General features: G+C 45.6%; 1 protein-coding gene across 6 annotated transcripts in view; it reads right to left on the bottom strand.

Annotated features, from left to right (window-relative positions):
* The window catches only part of LOC126531823 (dipeptidyl peptidase 9-like), a 156604-nt gene that overhangs the window by 62152 nt on the left and 71943 nt on the right, over positions 1-22509 (bottom strand). For all 6 annotated transcript variants that reach the window (XM_050179557.3, XM_050179559.3, XM_055071505.2 and 3 more), the window contains 3 exons: positions 18995-19095; positions 3021-3168; positions 1249-1405 (listed from right to left, as the gene is read on the bottom strand). In XM_050179557.3, coding sequence (XP_050035514.1) covers positions 1249-1405; positions 3021-3168; positions 18995-19095 — 406 coding nt within the window. The remainder of the gene's footprint in view (positions 1-1248; positions 1406-3020; positions 3169-18994; positions 19096-22509) is intronic.

The raw sequence follows: 22509 nt of genomic DNA on the forward strand, positions 1-22509 counted from the left end.
ACTATTTATTCCCGACTTTATTCATTTTGTACATTCAAGATCCACAATAAAGTAATTTGACCACCTGGGAAAGCTTTTTTCAAAATAATTCGACCCTCAAAGGGTTAATCTGCTTTTTCGGACACCTGTTTACTCGGACATTTCCACACTCCCCGTGAGGTCCTAATAAACAGTCGGTGACTGTATGTGCGCCTAGCGCTATGGCACATCATAAAGTAAGACATGCAGTGGTGAAATGTGATATTCGCCCTAAGAACTACACCTCATGCCCTATTGGAGTCATGCGTTTTTGTGCGTACTCGTATTGTTTTATTACTTATTCCCTTTACGCCACAGGCGCAGCAGTTTCAGGCCAAGGAGGAGCTTGTAAAGAGTTGCCGAAGCTCTTCTTCCAGCCGTTCGTCACACTGAAGAAACCTCCAAGTACAAAGCATTCACTAGCGGGCTCGATGGCTAGCTGACTATGACAAAATAATGTGACGGCGCGTTCAAGTTGTTTCGATCTTGTCTCAAACGCTGCTTGTTTGGTCGCAAGCCTCGCATGGGGCGGCCGTCGCGGCGCGCAGCAGCGCCTGCCAAATTGTTTCTCGTGGCCACCGCACGATGGCACCACAATGCATAGCAAAAGGCAGACTGACTGATTGTTCAGCGCAATGTGGTCAGCAACTTTGACTTCACAAGGAAAACTACAAGTGAGGCATCTTTCATCCTATTCGACAACAGCTTGAAAATTATCGTTTGCTGCCCACTGAATAGGAACAAAACAACTCTTTGCTGCAGTTGCTATTTTGACTATGGCAGATGAATGTGTGGTTAAGGTTTATTGTAGCAATCAAGGGTTCTCAGAGGTACAGGGTCAATGTGGTATTATGTGCTGCCCAAAACATGATAAAGAAGAAAGCATTTAGCCAATCCCAGCAGCGTTCCTGTCCTCTGTTTCTTCCTTTCCAAGTGATCCATCGAACTTAGCTTATGCTATTCAGAGGAAGCCATTGCTGGGGGATGGGAGTGGAACAGCTGTTATGGTGGCAATACACACACTGCCACTTCCTTGGACGTTCAGCACTCACTGTGCCCAGGGGCTTGTCTGAGAACCAGTGCATAGATAAATGTCTTTTATACACGAGCCACAGAATAATGCATACATTTATTATGGTCAGAAGGTGAGTGTGACTTATCTGGTTCCCAAAATTAATCGTCAACGAGCCTTGGAGTTTGTCAAATGGCTAAGATGCTGAACTGGCTTACCATGTCCCGAGGGCAGTGGAAGGGCCGTGCAGGGAGCCTGGCCATCTGTGCGTAGCCGCAGGAGGTAAAGATGCCGGAAGCCGGATTCTTCACTGGCCCACAGGAGGCGCAGCTCCTGGGGAGACTCTGGCCGCAGGAAGATCAGTACATCATGCACCTGCAGGCAAAGAAAAATGGAGGCTTTCTTCACAACACCGGTTGGCTCCAACAAACATTGGGAGCCTCCATAAAGAGCACAACTGCTAATAAAGGGGATATTAACACGTGGAGAACCTCAACACATAAATATGCAATGTATGCATCAAAAGTCAAGAATGTCACACTTGTTTAATGCAGTGAGGTGACACCAAGCTCCAAGCCAGATAACTCTGAGCTTCAATTAATGAAGTTACTGATGTTCTTACACTAAGTTTCGCAGACTAGTGTGTTATCAATGTCTGTTTCCAGCAAAGCTGCCGGCACGCTGGCATATGGGTGCTTCACATAGATGCCGATGTTGCTATTATCAAATGGTAAGTGCCCGCACTGTTTATAGAACCATAGCTTATCTTAAAGTTCTAAAATATTATGTGGATCCCACGCACTGTGGGAATCAATGTAAGCAAAGCTTCCTGTAATGTTTACATCGACTGACAATAATTGGCAGTGATGTTTACAACAAATGTGTAAGTTTATCAGCATTTAGTGCAATACATACTAAAGCGACGAGTTGATGTTTAATGTTTCTTGATTTACATAGTGTTTATTTTTCAGAAATAGTAAAAAAGAAAGTACTGCAGCGTACATTAAACGTAATTTTATCCAGTTTGTCCAGAAACTACAGCCACATCTAGTAGTAGCGTTTCCTTGCCACCTCACGTCATTTTTTCCCTCTCCCACCCTCCCTCATGTATGTGAGTTGTGAGTGAAGAATGGCAAGGCTGTTATTCACTCATTTCATAACTGTGTCGATTATACCCATTCTCTGCCTCCTCTCCCTATGTCCCTATCTACCATTCCATCTACCTCCCCTCTGGACCACATGCATTAGTAAAAAGTAAGTGCTGCAGTTTCTGCATTGCTTTTGCATGGCGTCACAGATAACTACAACAGTCTAGAGGGTATTATGGTGGCGCCCATGGAGCTCCAGAGCGCATTGTAGCAACATGATGGAAATGCATTTCTCATGTCGTCTTTTTTCTCTGCCATGCTCCTGCAATTTATATACACGCTCTAAACCACCTCCCATTGCGGTGTGCAAGACAGTGACAGCAGCAGCAGTTGGAAAAGTTTAAGGAACAGACAAGGAAAGCTTCAATTTAAAAATTCAGCTCTTTCTCCCAGTTCAGTGTCAAATTAAAATTTAATTGTGCGGTTTAACACTTCAAAACAGCACAGTGGGGGATGCCGTTAAAGAACCTGAAGTTCTTTAACATGCACCTAGATGTAAGTACACAAGTATTTTAGGTTACTCTCATGAAAATGCAGCTGTTGTGGTCATGAATCAAACCTGCAACCCCATGCACTGCAGCAGAAGGCCATGGCCACTGTGGCAGGTCTCAGTATTGCCAGTGTGAAAGCAGCTACAAAGTGAACTGTGCAAACCAATGACATCAGACAACTTTGACTGCGCGGGCCTCTCTTGCATGAATATCCTGCAAGTCACAGTGGCAAAGTATTCTTTCGCTCCGCTTCATCCTCACTTCAAAGTAGCCGGCCACACAGCAGTCCTTGCTCAGCAAAGAAAAGGCAGTCGTGGAACCGATAACAAAACAGTGATCATTGCTACATACATTGATCCAGACTTGGGAGGTCTCCTGCCAGAGAAGGAGGGACTGTGCCGATGCTTGCTGCAAACCCTCAGGGGGTTGGAAGCAGCTCAGCGGGAACAGCACAAGTTGCAGTCGTTGCTGTGGACGGTCAAGCAGCTCTGCCCACACCCTGCACAAGCATGAGGACACAAGGCACTGAGCACCGCATGCTGGACAACAAACCATACCTTTTAAAGAAGCAGAGGGCTCATGGCCAGTTCTCTTTTCCTTGGCAGTTCTTTTCTGATGCTTTTTTTTTTTGTACTGTTACTGCTGAAAATTGTCTAATTAAAATGTAACAGGCCCTAAAACACATTTATGAAAGATATGGAATATGTCTGGTAAAGAAGAGCATACTTTCACAAATAATTTACATGAAAGCAAAAGAAACTTGCAGTTTTGCCCAAAGGGCAAAGCATTGACAGCGATAGCAAGGTTGGGCTTGGACTCCTCGGACGGTGTCCATAGATAGACTCTTTTCGCGGAACTGTTTACCCGAGTCAAGAGGAAGGAGATGGTGCTTTCAACAGTGTGCTGCACATTGCCTCAGCAAGAGCACACAAATAAGAAACCATTACCACTTCTGCCCTGCTACAGTACAATCAGCTGTCGGAAATGCAACTGAGTGTTCGCTAATGCACTGTGTTCAATTCATGCTTAAAAATGTAGAACGGTAGAGGGAAGACGTGTGCAGTAGTTGGCTGCCGAAATAGTGACTGGTATTTAAGGAATGGAATCAGTCTGTGTGACCAAGTCCATGGATCGCTGCTACATACGGACTGTCTGTGTTGCCGGCTCTTCGCGATGCATGGCTTTTCTCTAGGATAAAAAAATTAATCCACTCATCTGCCAGCGTTGTATCACTAACCTCCAAAGAAGGAACTTACACCACGGAACGTTGGCAAGAGTGAGTACAGCTCATTACACACTGACAAAGGGACTAGCGCTGCTTGTTGGCATAATAAGTTTCTTATACGTTATCTATACACATCCACCTCAACTCTCGCAAACTTATGCCCATGCTAGTGCCAACGTATCAAGAATACAGTAGAAACCTGCAATAACAAAATCCTGCAACAACGAAATTCTCGTGACAATGAAACATTTTTGTATCCCCGGCGAACGACCATAGGATTCAATGCATTTCGTACCTCTAGGCAACAAAATGTCGCTGTAATGCAATCTTGCGCGAACGAAATTTGCCGGAACATAACTCCGCATATTACCTACTCACATAAGGCTAGCAGGCTCAAAAATGTGCTCAAATCTCATTGTTTTGCACTAAAATTGCGAAAAATACCACCACATTACACTTACGTGGGCGCCGCCATTTTTCTTGACAAGAACATCCAAGCACCGGAAGCGATCAATGTGCTGAAAACATGTCATGGCCGCCATCTTGTTTGTTGATCGCCCGTTTGAAGCAGTACGCATGTTGCTACCCACATGTGACGACGGTTTTTGCACACCTACTAGGCGAGATCGTAGATCGTTGTTCGAAACGCACATTCAGTTTGCGTTCCTTACGGCTGACGACTCGGTGAGGCCTAGGCCAATTGCATCAGGCGAAACTGAACGTGCGTTTCAGACAACAATCGCCGATCGCAGTAGTGCACTGCATAATGTGCACCTCAGTGAAAAAATGCAGCAAAAACAAGGAAATCCACGTCCCACTAATATGTAATTGTTTATGGCGCTTGAGATGGCGATCGTAGCATATGGAATGCCATGCATTAGGCCATGATTGAGCGATCATCCAAGAATACGCATCCTATCTTCAAGAACGCTGGTTTTGGTGCCACCCGACAGGCATCGCGTGCGGATTTGGCACCGGACGTAGATTTGCGCGAAAGGGCCACTATCTCGATCGTTTGCCTTTGCGTACACGAGATACGATCACTTTTGCGCTCGGCACTGGACGCGTCGGTGCCTATGGGCAACAGCGTGGGCTGGTGAAATGCTGCTGCATGCGCTGTTGCTCTGTGTCTGGTGCCGACGCAAAATCTTGCAAAAGTGATTGCATCTCCGAAAGCAATTGACTGAGAATACTGCACTACGGCAGTACTGCCACTGCTGGTCGACGTATGCGGCACACTTTGTACTGTCGGCAATGTGGTTCTATATCCTCGAGCAAAGCTTGCAACGTAGGCTAAGAGAATTTTGACAGTAAAGTATTGTTCTGCAATGCATTACCTATCTGTGCTGTCTCTTTTTGCAAGCCAAGGTTGACGACTGGGCGTGTTGGTACAGCATATTAGAGGTTGGATTGCGCAACATTGTGACGAGACACACAGAAGAGACACACACCACAAGCGCTTGTGGTGTGTGTCTCTGCTGTGTGTCTCGTCACAATGTTGCGCAATCCAACCTCTAATAATCTTTTTGCAACAACGAAATTCCCACAAAAATGAATTTTTTCGTGTTCCCCACTGATTTCGTTACTGCGAGGTTCAACTGCAAATGAATGGGCACACACTTGAACCAATGCGCCTAAGCATGGATGATGGCGACTACACCAACAATACACGAATGTATGGAGCTAAACGTGATGGTCCACAGAGTAAGCGACTGACTAAAGATAATACGTCTTTGCTACAAGCTATTACAAAGTACAGAACATCTACATTCCAAGCCTCCTTTTGTGCAGCAAGACCAAATCTATCTCAATGTTGCCGGTGAAAAGAAAACACACTGCTATAGATTTAGAAACAAAGTACTTCTAACTGATAAAACAATCATCGCGAACGTGCTTGCATCGGATAGCGACAGTGTGGCCATGACGGCAACGCTGACTCAGTAGGACAGGCAGCCTCAACATTGTCCCCGCAGGCGGTCCTGTAGATGATTCAGTCTCTCCTGGGCTTGTTTTCGCGAGGGACCTTTGGCTTCCCTACGTGGAGCCCCTGGATACCTTGGAGAAGGATGTTGGCAAGCTTTGCGTAAAGCAAGCACGGCTGACAGACATGCAGTTTTCTCGTGCAAGCTAGCGGAAAGTACATGGCGAGATGTATGTGGCGATCACATCTCAGCGTTCCTTCTGGATTTTTCAAGCTGAGATGCTGCCGCAGTAACCTTCCCACATTTTTTTAAAAGGAGCCTTTTGGGGCCACCAAAGCGATGCCTCAGGGGAGCTCGTATGACACTTGCCGCCCATGACCCCTCTCTGCAGTTATAGCAGTGCCATTCTTGAATGCTGACAGCCGTGGCTTGTTAACAACACATGATCGGAGCGAGCAGGAAGTAGAGTTAAACATTTCAACGAGGCAAAACAATCACAAGCCAGATGGGAGAAGGTGGTGGGAAGGGGAACTGGCCTCCCTGCCACTAGTTTTTCTCGGAACAGCTACGCCATCCCCCCATTTTGATTTTTTTTTTTTTCCATGCAACCCGGTTACAACAATTATCGGTTTAACGTAATAGCTCTGAGGAATCCCACAATGTCTAGAGAATTAATAAAGAGAAACTGAGACATCTCCCCATACGTAGCAAATTTCTACAAAGGAAACCCGCACGGGTTCCTTGAAAGAAAAAACCGTCTTAGTTGAAGAGAAATTTGTCCTGGTCCGGGACTCGAACCTGGGACCACCGCTCTTCCGGGGCAGCCGCTCTACCAACTGAGCTAACCAGGCGGCTATCAGATGGAAGGGGAAGCCAAATTCAACAACAACTCAAAGCAAAGGCAAGAGTTTGATGCAATAGTTCTGTGGAAACCCTCAAGGTGGAGAGAAGTATTTAATAAAGGGAAAATGAAACATTCACCCAAATGTAGCAAATTGCTATAACAGCAGTGTTTCAGGGAGGGCAGTTATCTGTTCCAGGAGCTGGCAACATACAGCAGCCCTACCTGAAACGCTGCTTTCTGTAGCTGACGGCGGGCAGCGACACAAGTTTATGCTTGCGCTTTCGCGGCAGCAGCTTACAGCTTCATAAGCGCAGACAAACTTGCATTTTTTTTCCCCAAATTTGCATTTGCCTCTCCCATATTTCTCCAACTACCCCGGTCATGTACTAATTGTGGCCATGTTGTCCCTGCAAACTTCTTAATTTCATCCACCCACCTAACTTTCTGCTGCGCTTCCCTTCCCTTGGAATCCAGTCCATAACCCTTAACGACCATCGGTTATCTTCCCTCCTAATTACATGTCCTTCCCATGCCCATTTCTTTTTCTTGATTTCAACTAAGATGTCATTAACTCGCGCTTGTTCCCTCACCCAATCTGCTTTTTTCTTATTCCTTAACGTTACACCCATCATTCTTCTTTCCATAGCTCGTTGCATCGTCCTCAATTTAAGTACAACTCTTTTCCTAAGCCTCCAGGTTTCTGCCCCCTACGTGAGTAGTGGAAAGACACAGCTGTTATACACTTTTCTCTTGAGGCATAATGGCAACCTGCTGTTTATGATCTGAGGATTTTGTTACTTTCTTTATGGAGGACTACGGTTGCTGTGGAGCCGCTATAGATATCTTTCAGTATATTTACGTACGGCTCGTCTACACCCCGATTCCCTAATGCCTCCATGACTGCTGAGGTTTCGACATAATCAAACGCTTTTTCGTAATCAATGAAAGCTATACATAAGGGTTGGTTATATTCCGCCCATTTCTCTATCACCTGATTGATAGTGTGAATATGGTCTATTGTTGAGTAGCCTTTACGGAATCCTGCCTGGTCCTTTGATTGACAGAAGTCCAAGGTGTTCCCGATTCTATTTGCGATTACCTTAGTAAATACTTTGTAGGCAACGGACAGTAAGCTGATCGGTCTATAATTTTTCAAGTCTTTGGCGTCCCCTTTCTTATGGATTAGGATTATGTGAGCGTTCTTCCAAGATTCCGGTACACTCGAAGTCATGAGGCGTTGCGTATACAGGGTGGCCAGTTTTTCTAGAACAATCTGCCAACCATCCTTCAACAAATCTGCTGTTACCTGATCCTCCCCGGCTGCCTTCCCCCTTTGCATAGCTCCCAAGGCTTTCTTTACTTCTTCCGGCGTTACTTGTGGTATTTCAAATTCCTCTAGACTATTCTCTCTTCCATTATCGTCGTGGGTGCAACTGGTACTGTATAAATCTCTATAGAACTCCTCAGCCACTTGAGCTATCTCATCCATATTAGTAATGATATTGCCGGCTCTGTCTCTTAACGCATACATCTGATTCTTGCCTATTCCTAGTTTCTTCTTCACTGCTTTTTAGGCTTCCTCCGTTCCTGAGCGCATGTTAAATTCTATCCATATTATACTTCCTTATGTCAGCTGTCTTACGCTTGTTGATTAACTTGGAAAGTTCTGCCAGTTCTATTCTAGCTGTAGGGTTAGAGGCTTTCGTACATTGGCGTTTCTTGATCAGATCTTTCGTCTCGTGCGATAGCTTACTGGCATCCTGTCTAACGGAGTTACCACTGACTTCTTTTGCACACTCCTTAATGATGCCCATAATATTGTCGTTCATTGCTTCAACACTAAGGTCCCCTTCCTGAGTTAAAGCCGAATACCTGTTCTCTAGCTTGATCTGAAATTCCTCTATTTTCCCTCTTACCGCTAACTCATTGATCGGCTTTTTATGTACCAGTTTCTTCCGTTCCCTCCTCAAGTCTAGGCTAATTTGAGTTCTTACCATCCCATGGTCACTGCAGCGCACCTTGTTGAGCACGTCCACATCTTGTATGATGCCAGGGTTAGCACCGAGTATAAGGTCTATTTCATTTCTAGACTCGCCATTCGGGCTCCTCCACGTCCACTTTCGGCTATCTCGCTTGCGGAAGAAGGTATTCATTATCCGCATATTATTCTGTTCTGCTAACTATACTACTAACTCTCCCCTGCTGCTCCTAGAGCCTAAGCCATATTTCCCCACTGACTTGTCTTCAGCCTGCTTCTTGCCTACCCTGGCATTGAAGTCGCCCATCAGCAATACTGATGGGCGACTTGCAGAGAGAGAGAGAGAGAGAGAGAGAGAGAGAGAGAGAGGGCTCTTTATTAGAAAAACAGAGAATTTTGCCGGCGCGTATATAACCGCAGGCATACTACTCTGTATAGGGATGGGGAATGGGATTAAAAGATTCCAGAAGAGAGTGGGAGAAAAAGCGGATAAAAATAAATATGAAATGTCAGAGTGGACCTGATACTAATATTTACAGGTGACATGGCGGGTAAATTTAGGCTTTTGTATACGAAGTGTGCAATTTTTAAAGCTTTCCTATCATACCAATTTCTGACAGGTATTTGAAGAATAAATACAAAACCCATCGCTGTTTTGAAGGGCCGGGCATTGGACCTAAGATGATCGGTAACGTTAATGGTTCGTGGCAAATCATGTCCATTTGTTGCTCAAAAAATTGTCTCTCGTCGCGGTACGCGGGGCATTCTAGTAATATGTGCTCAATTGTCTCTAAGTTGCGAGAGTTATCACAGTATGGGTTAGTGGTAAGCCCTATGCGGTACAGATAATTGTTCGTGTATGCCACGTTCAGTCGAAGACGATGGTACAATGTCTAAGTGTTGAGGAAGTGGTCATGGAATTTTCGGTCTCATTTCTGGGGTAACGCAGGAAGTTATCTTGGTGAAGCGGCAGATTCCAGATGCGGTCTATTTTTTTTATGGGTGACTTAGTAGTATTACAATATTGCTCTAAACAATTGTAAAACATTTTAAACATTTAGAAAAACAATGTGTTAACAAATACGCTACTACGAAAAATTTACACCAGCATCTAAGAAGAATACACTTCGTTACTGCTACTGTGTTTGGTTGAACTCAGTGCCACCAGATGGCTGCACCATGCAGACCATTCACGTTTGTACTTCTGCTCATCCCTGAAATGGCACGGTCAAACGGCCAGGCCCTATCCTTTTGCGCTTGCGTTTACCTGAATACCAAACTTGCGAAGCGCTATTGTGGTAGTAATCCTCCGGTGTAAAGTGATGACTGCAAACACGAAAATCCTGGCGCCGATCGTATAGCGACAGTCTGATGTGCTGCAGCCACTCCGCTCGTCTGCTGACTTGCAGAGGAACACGATGTCGCAGCTTGGCATATTGCCAGTCGCTACGTTTGCAGCTCACAATGCAACAAAGGTGAATCATAGTGCTCATAAAAAGACTGAGACCGACTCTGACCGCGGAACTCTCGTCAAAACTGAGCCCGTTGTAACACAAGCAGACAACGCTTGTTGTGTGCCGGAAGTGTTTAAGTGTAGTGAAAAATTGTTCTTGTGCATTCTCCTTTTGTTATTTTCTTTTTATAGAAACAAATTAACAAACATTCCAACTATTACAATGTTTGTCCACCATAATGTTGGCAAAATTATTGATGACGCGCCCTGGGCAGCCAACTGGATAGCTCGCCCTACTAGCGTCATTAGGGCAATTTACGTCAAATTGTTAGGGGCAGCTGAAAATTGAGCCGAGCAGTGTGCTGCAATCTGCAGTGATATACATTTTTGAAACCTTACAATAAATTACACGCTTTATGCGGAGCACTTAGATGCGTCAATTAATGATCAGAAGGATCTCCTCTAACGACTCAGTATGTTTGTACAAAGTCGTCAAAATCATTTCAGGGTCCCTTTAAAAACCAGGCAATTAACTGCGCCAAATGTTATGCTAAACGAAGTCGATACCAAAATGCAACCGTTTTGCCAAATTTGAGCAAGAACAGTGCAGCGGTGAGCGCAAAAGCTTTTTTCGAGCACGGGCGATATATTCAGGACTCTGTACAATATCGGCGATGAGGTTCTGATGCAACAAGGTGCACCGTCATCTACAAAGAAACTTGGCACAAAATTCGAAGGGCCCTTCATTACTACCACACATGTAGGCGACAACACTTGGCATGTGCAGTCCTAAGCATCTGATGCACATGCAGACCAGAGAAAGTGAAACAACTTTCCCGTGCACGTGTCGCGTATGAAGAACTGTGCCCGTCGGCTAACCTAAGGTGTTGCAATGTCTTTTTCCTTGGCCACGCTGCGACACTAGTCGCAGCGTGGCCGAGAATAAATAACACAGAGCGGAGCTCGAATTGGGGATGCTCACTCAGCGAGCGCAAGGAAGCAGAAGACGACGACGAGGCAGAATAGAACAGCCAGCCTGGTGAACACTTGCTGTCACTCTTCCTCCATTACTATATATATATATATATATATCGGGTGCTTCAGCTAACTTTAGCCAAGGTTTACAAGTTGCAAGTTTGCCAAAGCACTCTAGGAGGTCACGACAAGTAGTACATGTTATTGGGTATTGTAAGAATGAACTCGCATTTTTTCTTAGTATTCTGCTGAATTGCATAATAAATCAAGATTAATTGACCTATTTCAGTGGTGGGAATGGCCTTCAATGTTTTGGAGCAGCCATTGGAGCAAGCAAAATCTACTTTTGGAGCAGCTGTGTCTGTGTTTGAAGCAGGTGTAGGGTTTCCACGAAAGCACACACCAGATGCACGAAATTTAGTTAAATGTCCCCTCTGGTTTATACAATCGTCATAAGAACCCTGAACAATACAGCTGCAAGAATATATTATTTTCATAAGCAAGCAAAGCAAACTTCAATAAAAATGTTAGCATAGATTGTAACAGAAAAAAATGAAAGATTGTCATAATACTATAAACATCACAGAAGGAGCCAACTTTCAACAAAAGCATGATTCAGTATTATCCCAAAGAACAGCAGAACACATTACAAAACGTATATATAAACCAATTCTATTAGTTCAACACAAACTATCACAGGGTCAATGGATATTAGGAAATTTACAGAAATGGTGTTACAATATTGTAAATAGGAACAAGCTGCTTGCAGCATGTGCATGTTCATAAGAACATGCTTTTACAAAAAATGAAAGCCCAGAATGTATCACTGCTTTTCCCTTTTTGTACCAGCACCGCTTAAAAATAACATCAATAAGCACTAAAAAAACACACAATCTAGCAAAATGAACTCGTAATGTGCTTGAGTTTGAACACAAGCATATTCTTCAGTGTGCACCGCCCTGCCCCTTCTTTGCCTTATTCGCCAACTCTAGCTGCTTCCCAGTAGCCGCCATTTTCTCCCTCGCTTGCATCAATACAGCTTGCTTACTGAATGTCACTGAAATTTTTCATCTTCATCCCCCGCTCAATTAACATTTCAGCATTTTTAAGCACATGCTCTGCATCCACAGCTTCGCTTCGTGCCTGTGCTTCAGATTTGCTTGGTGTTGAAGATAGTTCATGACCAGTGCACAGCCGTTTAAGAGCCTGCTGTTCAGTGCGTTCTGAATAGCGTTTTGAAGCATTTCTCACAGCTCTGAGAACGTCTGTGCCAATGACAAATTTGCAAGGGTCACTGCCATATCTTTGTGCAAATGCTAGCATATGGCGAATACCATTTACACTCTGAAGAGACAGACTAGACCTCTCGTGAAGGACCTTGTTGTTCTGGGTGAAGCCATGTTCAACATCTGCATTCCCATGTGGCAAGCAGAGCAGAGCCTTCACGAGCTTCATTAGCGAGGGGTATTTTGTTTGATTATTGGCATTCTTGCACTCAAACACATTTTGCCAGTACTTATCTAGCCGTCCATTCAAATGCTCAGGTAATGGATCCAAGCTGAATTCTGTCACTTCATCCAAGAGTGACGCCACGTCACTTGAAGGGATGACTTAAGGTGCATATCTAGCAAGCTGTCTGAAGGCCTCTCTCGAAGATTCAGAAACTGGGGCACAAGGCTCCAAGCACGACGGGTGCGTAAGAACATGGCTTCGAAGAGGGAATTTTTTGAGAAGGTACTTGGCACACTTGATGTAAAATGTTCTTGCCCCAAGTCGGAAAGTGGCTTTGTCTTCTGTGCTCCATGATGCCATGGCCGCCTCAGTGTCAGCACCAATTTCAACACATGCTTTTCAGTACTGAGAACATTCCACGCTGAGGTCGGCCAGCTCTGACCCAGACATGCCATGAAAGGTACTTAGTCTGAGAAATCTTCCAAGATGTTTTTTTACAAGTGTCACAGAGTCCGAGTAAAGAATATGAATAAGGGGCTCACTTTTTTGAAATATTGTAAGGAACTTTATAAAGACCTCAGCTGCATCTTTTACAAAGAGAGCCTTAAAATAAAAAGTTTTGTCGTTTAAGTTCCTCACTAAGCAATCTTTCACACTTCCGCCACTATGTGTTGGTGTTCGGGCAGCAAGTACACTTTTTAAAGCAGGCAATTGTTCAAGCAGACGTTCCAGAGCTGGCAGAAGTGAAAGCCAGCGACTGTTGACGTGGTGCAGAAGCACAGTCTCCAGCAATCCAAGAAGGCCCTGCTGTTCTTTTAGGCGACTGCTCTGCACTGCTGAGTGTTTAAAGAAATAGTAGGTATCAACCACCACAGCTTCAACTTCAACACCAAAGAAATCTAGCCCATGCGAATTGTGCACTTTGTGCAACCAGCATTCCCCAACATCTAGAAGTGAAGGATTATCATCAAGTTTCTTCTTCAATGACTTGATGACATTTGGACCATCACTGAAAAAAAGAAAGAAAGCCTCTGCGAGGAACATTCTCAAGCGCCTCACTTATACATTTGAAAAGTATATCCTCAGCTGCACTTCCTTAACGAAATGACTGCAAATGCTGCACAACGACTTCCTTCTGCACACCCAAAAAGTAACGAACAAGAACATCGAGCTGCTGACAACACAACTCTGGCAGGGGCATCTCATCCACAACTACGCTAAAGAAGACAGCAGACTGATGAAGTTCTTTCAAGACAAGGCCTTCAAAGTAAGGACCGAGGCAGTTCGAGACAATGTAAGATGCCTTCTCCCTGCTACATGAAAAGTCTTGTGCTATTTTGGAGTCTGCAAAAATTGCTTGATACAGTGGTCCCACTGTGTCCGCCCAGCTGTATGGAAGTCGGTTCAATGTTATAGCCAAAACAAAATGTGCTTCACTGGCAGTTACTGCGTCAGCATGGGACATGGTGCTGCTTGATCCAGAGAAGTCGAGCACAGCCTGAACAGTTGCCAGCCGCTTCAGTTTTTCATCAGGCCCACGCAAAGCTTTGCAAAGCTCTAAGTGCCTCTTGCACTGAGAATGCCATTTGACTGCTGTGGCTCCGTGATGTAAACAGTGTATGGTTGAGCTGCACACAATGCAGTATGCATCCTCTTCTTTGTCACTTGGCCTGCACCAACAATGTGGTCACCATTTTGATCATCTTGGTTTAATGTGTCCTGACTGAATTTACTGCGCCGACCTGGAAAAAACAGGAGACCAATTATTTCATTTGCTTAAATGTTGACGTACGGAGAAATTAAATTTCGAAGGTTTCTAAACACATGCAGTTTCTTGCGCAAACAACGGTTGCTTAAAAGCTCGAAAGTTCAATCGAAGATCAAGGCAGAAACTACTTAAGAAGAACATTTTTGTCAGTATTTGAGTTCATCGAAATGTACGTTCCAGAACTAGAACCAAATTCACGATGTGAATAATCAAAGCCAATTTATTAATGAAGCCTACACGATGCCTGCCAACACTGTGAAAAGAGCGTGTGCTGTAGCTTAATCCCTGTAATTTACTAGCTATTTCCATGCACTGTGGCTTACACTGCCGGAAGATTAAGTGTCCTCTAATTTACAGCACTCCAGCGAGTTCTCAAAAATCCAGTTGCGAAATGCGATAAGCCACCCGGTGCATGTAATGTAGCTGCACGCGACAACTGACAGTGGATATAGACGTCGATTGCGGCATACTAAAAATGATCCTGCCGGCTGCGCTGCGCGAAACCATGCAACATAATGGCGCTGGGTCGCTTCGCAAGCTTGATATTCGGCACATTCCGATATCACATTATGAATCATAATCAGGGGTGTGAACACATACACAGACATGCACTCGTAGTACAAAGGCTTCAAATCATGCTTGCTACCAAAACGCTGAATACAAGAAGGGCTTGGCCACTCAATCATTCCGGTTCAAGAGCTTTACCAAAGGCCTGTGCATTGCTAACGACATGGTCCGGTAGCCAATCACCATGTGTGCATTAACAAAGCCCTATGCTAAACTCAACTACCACAAGTTTACTTGAAAACAGTCTTACAGTAAAGAGAGTAAAGTTGAAAGTAAGCAAACGAAATGAGTGGTGGACATTGCTTACCTTTTAGCTTGGAGAACGCCGTCATACATCAGCCCTCAAGTTGCAGAACCAGAACCACAGAACAAGCACAACGCACACCATAGAACAGAACCAGCGCTGACCAGCATGGCTACCAAACTAATTGGGATTGAACTGGATTTTGTCGGCTGTCACAGCGGCCGCTTTCAACAAATGTAGAGGTGCCACCAAGCACCGCACTAAATTACGTGTAAAAGATAGTGGCCTAGACGCACTCCCGGCACCTCGAATCGCTTCCGCCGCATGCAGTCCGCGAAAGCGTAGCCTTTGAGGTTTGTTTCTGTCACTCACACGAAGCCATCGCTGGTTCGTAAATTTGGGCAGGCACCACCGAAACTAGGTCGTGGCACAGCAATGGCACAATTTAAGCAAAAAAGACCCTTCTGAAGCAGTATGGTGCAGCAAATTCCAGTCGGCACAGATTGGCGCAGCTTTCACCACTGCTATTTTGCAAGCATTAACTTGGGGCCGAAATTTCCTATAAGAAAATTGTAGAGCATTCTAGAAAACATCAAATCCAGCAGCTTTAAAATTCCAATTTGTTGCGTAATCATTTGTGTGCACCCCAAGGAAAGCTAACGAAATATTAAAAAAAGATCAGTTGACATGCCTACCTGCGTGCCGTGATTACAGTGCTCTCAAACGTGCTGCACATGAATGAATGAAAAATTCGGAAAATGCACCAAAACATTCCGCTGATTCATTGGACAGTATTTTCCAGATTCTAACCTATCCCAAATCAAATGCACACTCACTTTCAATGTGTCGAAAGCAGAAAACTAACATAGAAATGATATTAAGGCTCCTAAACAATGTAGAAATTGAATGCACATCGAATTTTTTTTTTAGCAAGAAAAATTCTCTAAATATGTGTCGCACGATGAGCAGTTTTATAAAGTCCGCTTTGCTGCAATACATCCGTGTTAAGGCGCATACACACTATCAGAAAAATGTGCTGGCCGCACCGCGAAAGCTGCCTTGCGGCAGCATTTTCATGCCACAGGTTGGATCAGTCCCGGACCGATTTTTCCCACCTCTGCACAGCGGCAAGCGAGCCGCAAACGCTGGAGACCAATGAGAGCAGCCTCTTCAGTCATGCATGCAGGGGAAACCGGTTTCATGCGGACCTGCCCGACCGCTCGATTCGTACTCGCATGTGGTATCAGCCAGCGCACCCATTTCATACTATGATCTGCTAGCATCAGCTCTCACTCGCGCTTGTTTTGGTCTCGTTCGCGCTCGTTTTCATTGCCATGGTTTACGATTGTTTCTTACAATCATGAGTATAACCCGAGACATCACGATGGAAAGGTTTTTGGAGACAGTGCGCCATATCCGATTCTGTACGAGAAGATGGACCCCAAGGACAAGGACGCGAAGGTGACACCCGGTACCGCATTCTCCTAGCTTTTTTAATGCGGCAACGCTGCAACAGAAGGGAGCAGACCAACATGATCAGGATTAGTGGCAACAACGTCGCCATCTTCATAAGACATAACTCGCGTTAAGAACGAAGAATGTAAGCACAGCTCTGATCTGTCAGCAGACAAAGAAAAAAGTATGCGACATCTTGTACCTACACGCAGAGTAAAAGAGAAGAGGCAAGATTTTCATGCTGTCATGTGACTGCCGCAGTGGCTTGCCACCTGTTGGTGTTGCCGCTCTGCCGCAGCTGCATTTTGCCGCCACTGGCGCACTGCGCGCAATTTTCCGCTAGTATGCATGTGCCTTTATGCGGTTAAACATACAAACACTGCGAAAGCGGTTTTGGTTGTGTGTCCGATTTTACCGTGCAGGCAATTTTCAGCCCAACATACTTGGAAAAAAAAAAAGGCACGTGTTAAAATTTGATAGATACCGTAATCAGACATTGCGAGCTACAGTTATTGCTTGAAGATATTCTTTGGGCAGGCCGAAAATAGGCGTTTTCGACAGGAGATGTCACGTGTTCAACTCATTTGCTGTCCCGTAAGCATGCCAAGATAGACACTGCAACTAAAGGGGTAACTATGGTGGTCACAGATAGAGGTCAGGCACATGTGCGCAGACTGGTAAAGGTCTAATTGCCTGGCAAAGGCCAACATCAGGATCAAAATAACAAAAGTTTGGCCTCACAGAAATGCATGGGCACCAGCCGGGACCTTCGGCTGGGATCAAATAAACTGAAAAATCAAATTATACCAAGTCGAATTAATGGAAGTCTATTGCAGTATATTCTAGCAACTAAACAAGCTAATTTTAAGTTGAGGTATAGTCGAACCAACTTATAATGTGTCAAGTGCCATGAAAATTCCATTGTTATAACCGATAATTGTTACAACAAGGTTGCATGAAAAAATCAAAATAGGGGGATAGCAGAGCTGATGTGAGAAAACTATAATGGCGGGGAGGCCAGTGCCCCTCCCCACCACCTTCCTCCATCCGGCTGCTGATTGCGTTCCCCCATTTAACTGCTTCTTGGGCGCTCCGATCGCTTGTAAGAAGCTGTGGCTGTTGGCGTTGAAGAATGGCACTGCTATAACAACTGCAAAGAGGTGTCATGCGTGACAAGCGATATGCGAGCATCACCAAGGCATCGCTTTGATGGCCCCAGAAGGGGCCTTTTAGAAATTGCGAGAAGGCTGCCACGGCAGCCTGTCAGCTTGACAAATACAGAAGAATCGCTGAGGAGAGATCGCCACAAGCATCTCGCCACGTACTTCTCACTGGCTTGCATGCTTTACGTGAAGCTTGCCGACATCCTTCTCCAAGGCATCCAAGTGCTCCACGTAGTGCAGTGGAAGGTTCCTCACGAAAACAAAGCTCCAGAGGGACTGATTCATCTGCCGGCCCTCCTGTGAAGAGAGCGTTGAGGAAGCCTGCCCTACCGCATCATCGCCGTCGCTATCTGATGCAAGCATGTTCGCAACGATTGTCTGATCAGTTCGAATTACTTAGTTTCCAAATCTATAGCCATGTGCTTTCTTTTCACCGGCAGCATCATGCATTGCCGATGATCAGCAGGCGGATCGGCCATCTTCTGTTTCGGCAGTGAGTCAAGCAAGGCTGAGAAACCACATGGCCAGGAACGATTTCGTCGCAACCAGCAAGGACGTACGTGAGCGATTAAGCTGCTTGCACAACTGCGCTGAATGAGGAGCCAGTGAGCAACATGTAAGCAATCTGCTTGGGGCGCTGTTGGCACGGTCTATTCATGTTTTGGAGGGTGGGGCGGCATAGAGCTATGAGCGCAGCCCATTCGCGTTCGGAGGGGTGGAAATGCGACAGGAAAGAGCCGCGCGGAGATGACTGGAAAATGACCACGCAGCAGCTGTTGGAACAGCTGCCCATCAAGCAGCGGCTCGAATTTCTTGTTTTTTTTTTTCTTCTCATCTTTTTCAAGAATTTCGCATTTATCTTTCGGCTCGGACAACCAGCAGCCAGATTTCATCGTTATAACCGATAACGCGGCATCGGGGCATTGTAGTAAGCGGGTTATTTCCCCATGAAAAACATACAAAAGTTGAGGGTGCCGCAGGTTCTCATTGTTATAACCGATATATTGTTAAAACCGGTATCGTTATAAGTGGGTTAGACTGCATAGCATGAATGGGTATGCAGGACAACAGAAGAGACCAAAGACACAGCTCTGCGTCTCTGTCGCCTCTGTTGTCCTGCAGGCCCATTCATGCTATACCTCAAGTTATGCAGTACCACAAGCGCACCAGTTTGTTCTGTTTTCACTTTAAGTGTTGCACAGAGCCTTTAACAAAAGACAACCACACTGGTTGATTTTTAAGGCAGCAATGTATCTTAATATAGGCAACAGACACTCACGCAGAGCCGTCGGGTGTCCAGCCAGCTCTTAGCAGGTACTCTGAACTTGGTGACAGCGACGACAAGGGCTCAGTGAGGGACAGTAGACACACCTTCTCGATCTGTAAATCAACAGGTGAACAGAGTGTAAGAGCAGGACACCTTTTCAACGGCACATGAGAATCCTGCACATGATATTGCTGTGCTTTTATTTCTCCTGTTCATTCAATTAGTGCACTGTGCTCTTCAACTTCAGCTATAGCAAGCTGCAGTGGGAGATTAATATGCAACAGGACTACTTGCAAAGCAAGGTTCTTTGAAACCCTTTGAAAGCAAACAACACAGCTCAGCGCATGGGTCCCCAAATCTTTTGCAATCAAAATTATGAGAAGAAAATTTAACATATCAAATATTATACTACGGTACATCATGTTATACGATCTGCTTAAACGACATATATATTATAAGAGGCTTCTTGCCCAACAAATTCCCACTCTTTCTCCTTGTCATGTAGCAGCTGCAACGCCTTCCTATAGAGTAATAAAATTTGCCTAATTTTGTTCAGTGAAATGCTATGTCGGGCCCATTAGGCCCACATTCACATTGAGCTATCGTGAGCTGCACACATATCCTTCTTTCCCCTGCCAGCACATGTTCAAATGCAGCAATTTGGTGCACACAATTGTCAATGGCCTGTGGTCTGGTGAACACAGTGGTCTTGCTGTCTGGTCGTGTTTGTTCCTTTATGACAGTGCTCTTCATAGATCATCAGCAATTGACTAATGTATGTTGCTTTTGCAACCCATTATTGCACTGAACTTTGCACCACCTTCCGCCATTCGGCTTCTGATTGTGCTGACTTGTTTAACTGTTTAACTCTGCTTCCTGCACGCTCATATCGCGTGTAACAACCCGCAGCTGTCGGCATTCAAGAATGGCACTGCTATAACATCTGCAAACAGAGATCAAAAGCAGCAAGTGACATGTGAGCTCCAACGAGGCATTGCCTTGGTGGCTCCAGAAGGGGCCTTTCAAGAATGCCAGAAGGTTGCCGCGGCAGCTTCTCAGCTTGAGAAATCCAGAAGAAGTGCTGGGGCGAGATTGCCACCTGCATCTCGCCACATAATTTTCGCTTGCACACAAAAAAAAAACTTGTCTGTCAGCACTGCTTGCGTTACGCAAAGCTGGCCGACATCCTTCTCCAAGACATCCAGGTGCCCTACTTAGTGCAGTGGAAGGTCCCTCATGAAAATGAAGCCCCGGAGGGACTGAATCATCTGCAGGGCCTCCTGCGAGGACAATGTTGAGACAGCCTGCACTACTGCGTCATCGCTGCCATCGTCACTGTCGCTGTCGCCGTCGCTATCCAATGCAAGCACATCTGCAGATGGCCTCATTGGTTAAAAGTTATAATGTTTCTAGTGCATCGTCTGCATGTAGAAACTTTTCCAAGCCCTAAAGCATCCTCGTCAACTGCCGACCAAAGTTGAGGCATCACTTTGTCGGTGGGAGCTTCACAGGCTTCGTATAATTCACTGCTGCCCCAGAAAAATCATGCCTACCTAAAGCAGTTCCACACCATTGAAGCGCTTACTTCAGACCACGCACCAAAGATAAACTGCGCGGCCATCAGTAAATTGATCTTCAAGTCTGGTTGCTCCCTGCTTGTCCGCATAGCCATGTCCATCAACAAGACTAACTTTTCCAGGACATGGTGACAATACATGACCTTAAGATTGGCGATTACACCATGTTAGGATCGGCCTGCAGCTATTTCAGCCCGCTGCACGTGTTCCAATCCAACCTGTCCCGGGGAGAGGCGGCGTGTTTACAATGACTGGACGAACATTTCCGTCCCTTTGGAATCAAGGAGGGGGGGGGGACCAAGTGCTTATAAGCAGCGATTGTCGGCTGCTAGAGTGTGCTCATCATCGTGCTCTGTGCTCGAAATGTACTTGTGAGCTGTGTGCTCGATTGCTGTGTGCTTCGTCTTGCGGGCTCCATTTCGGTGTCCCGCTAGACTGTCGATGTATGTCTTGTTTAAACTGTAAATAATATAAATACTGCAAGTAAATCCTGCTCGCCTAAGTCCTGACGAAGAGTCAAGTTCATCCTTACGACTACAAATGCCAAATCGAATAACTGAATGGCAGCGGTGAGACCAGCCTACGGCTCCTAGATCGGCCTACGGCTCGTAGATCGGCCTACGGCTCGTAGATCGGCCTACGACTCGGAGACAGCAACAGCAGCTGACGGACGTTGGCACATGGTGACCGACCGGTATCCTGATAAAGTTGGAGGCGACTTGGGATTGACCACCTTTTGCAACTGACTGGATACGGCGGAGAAGGACTGGTGATATGGTGCTACTTCAGTGGGTAAGCGTTTGGTTTTGGCTGTAAGATTTACCAGGCTTCAATTTCACTGTGTTTGTTGATTTGATTCGCTGGGATCTTTTATTTGTATATTTATTTGCGTGGGTATCGCAGCAAGTATTGTGTGCCAAAGCTTAATGTAGCGACCATGGTCCTAATGTGTTTGACGAGAGCTGACCTGTTGTGGTTGTGTGAAGAGATCGAGGTAGACATAGATGAGGACTTGACGGAAGCAGAAATTCGTAAGACAATTCTAGAAAGTAACAATGATTTGAAATTCATCGAGCAAATGGGCAAACGAATTCTAAGTAAAAGACAAGAACGGGAATAAATTAGGCAAGAACGCCAAGAGCGTGAGCAAAAATGGCAAGAGGTTGAAGAGCGTGAGCAAAAATGGCAAGAGGTTGAAAAAGAAATGGCAGCAGTGAACAAAGAGATACAAAATTTGCAGCAGTTAAACGCACGAAGTCAACAGCGGCTTGAGAAATCTGTAGGCTGGACGCAGCGAAAGTGGGAAGTAGATAGCAGATTTCAGTCAAAAGCCGAGGAAAGTAGTAGTACTACCTGTGAGTTTAGCAGCACGTTCATAGGTGAACTCAAAGTGCTAGCAGCTAACGATGCCTTAGTGGCAACAGAGGCTGTTAAAGGCCAGAGTGAGAGCGATGATGTGCTGTGCCAACAGAGGACTGTAGAGACAGCTAGGCCAGCTGCGAACAAATTGGCACAGTTACCGCGCGCGTGCGTCGCATCTCATGGTATTGAGGTCGTTAGCGAGGTACAGGGTACTGTTGACCCGAGAGACACGGGCACCCATGTCGAGTCAGATCTGCGTGCCGAAGTGAAGTGCGAGCTGGACGATGCAGTTGAGGGCAGTTCTCAGAATTGCGAGCTCCATAGCTCAAGGGAAGACAACTGCATTGTTCAGGGATCGGTGCAGCTCTCCGCCAGTCTAGGTAGCCAAGAGAGGGATGATTTAGTTAAGGATCATTCGGACTGTGGGGGTAAGAGACCGATCCGGGCCGACGAGAAGTGTACCGGCCAGCACGAGGCACCAGAAGGCAACATGAAAGAGAGTTCGAGGAAAAAGCACCGCGGTAAGAAGCGCGCTAAAGATCGGAATGCAGTGGCTAATGTAGCACAGCCAAAGACGGCGAAAGACGC

Source organism: Dermacentor andersoni, chromosome 5 (genome assembly GCF_023375885.2).
Source record: "Dermacentor andersoni chromosome 5, qqDerAnde1_hic_scaffold, whole genome shotgun sequence".
Classification (NCBI taxonomy): domain Eukaryota; kingdom Metazoa; phylum Arthropoda; class Arachnida; order Ixodida; family Ixodidae; genus Dermacentor; species Dermacentor andersoni.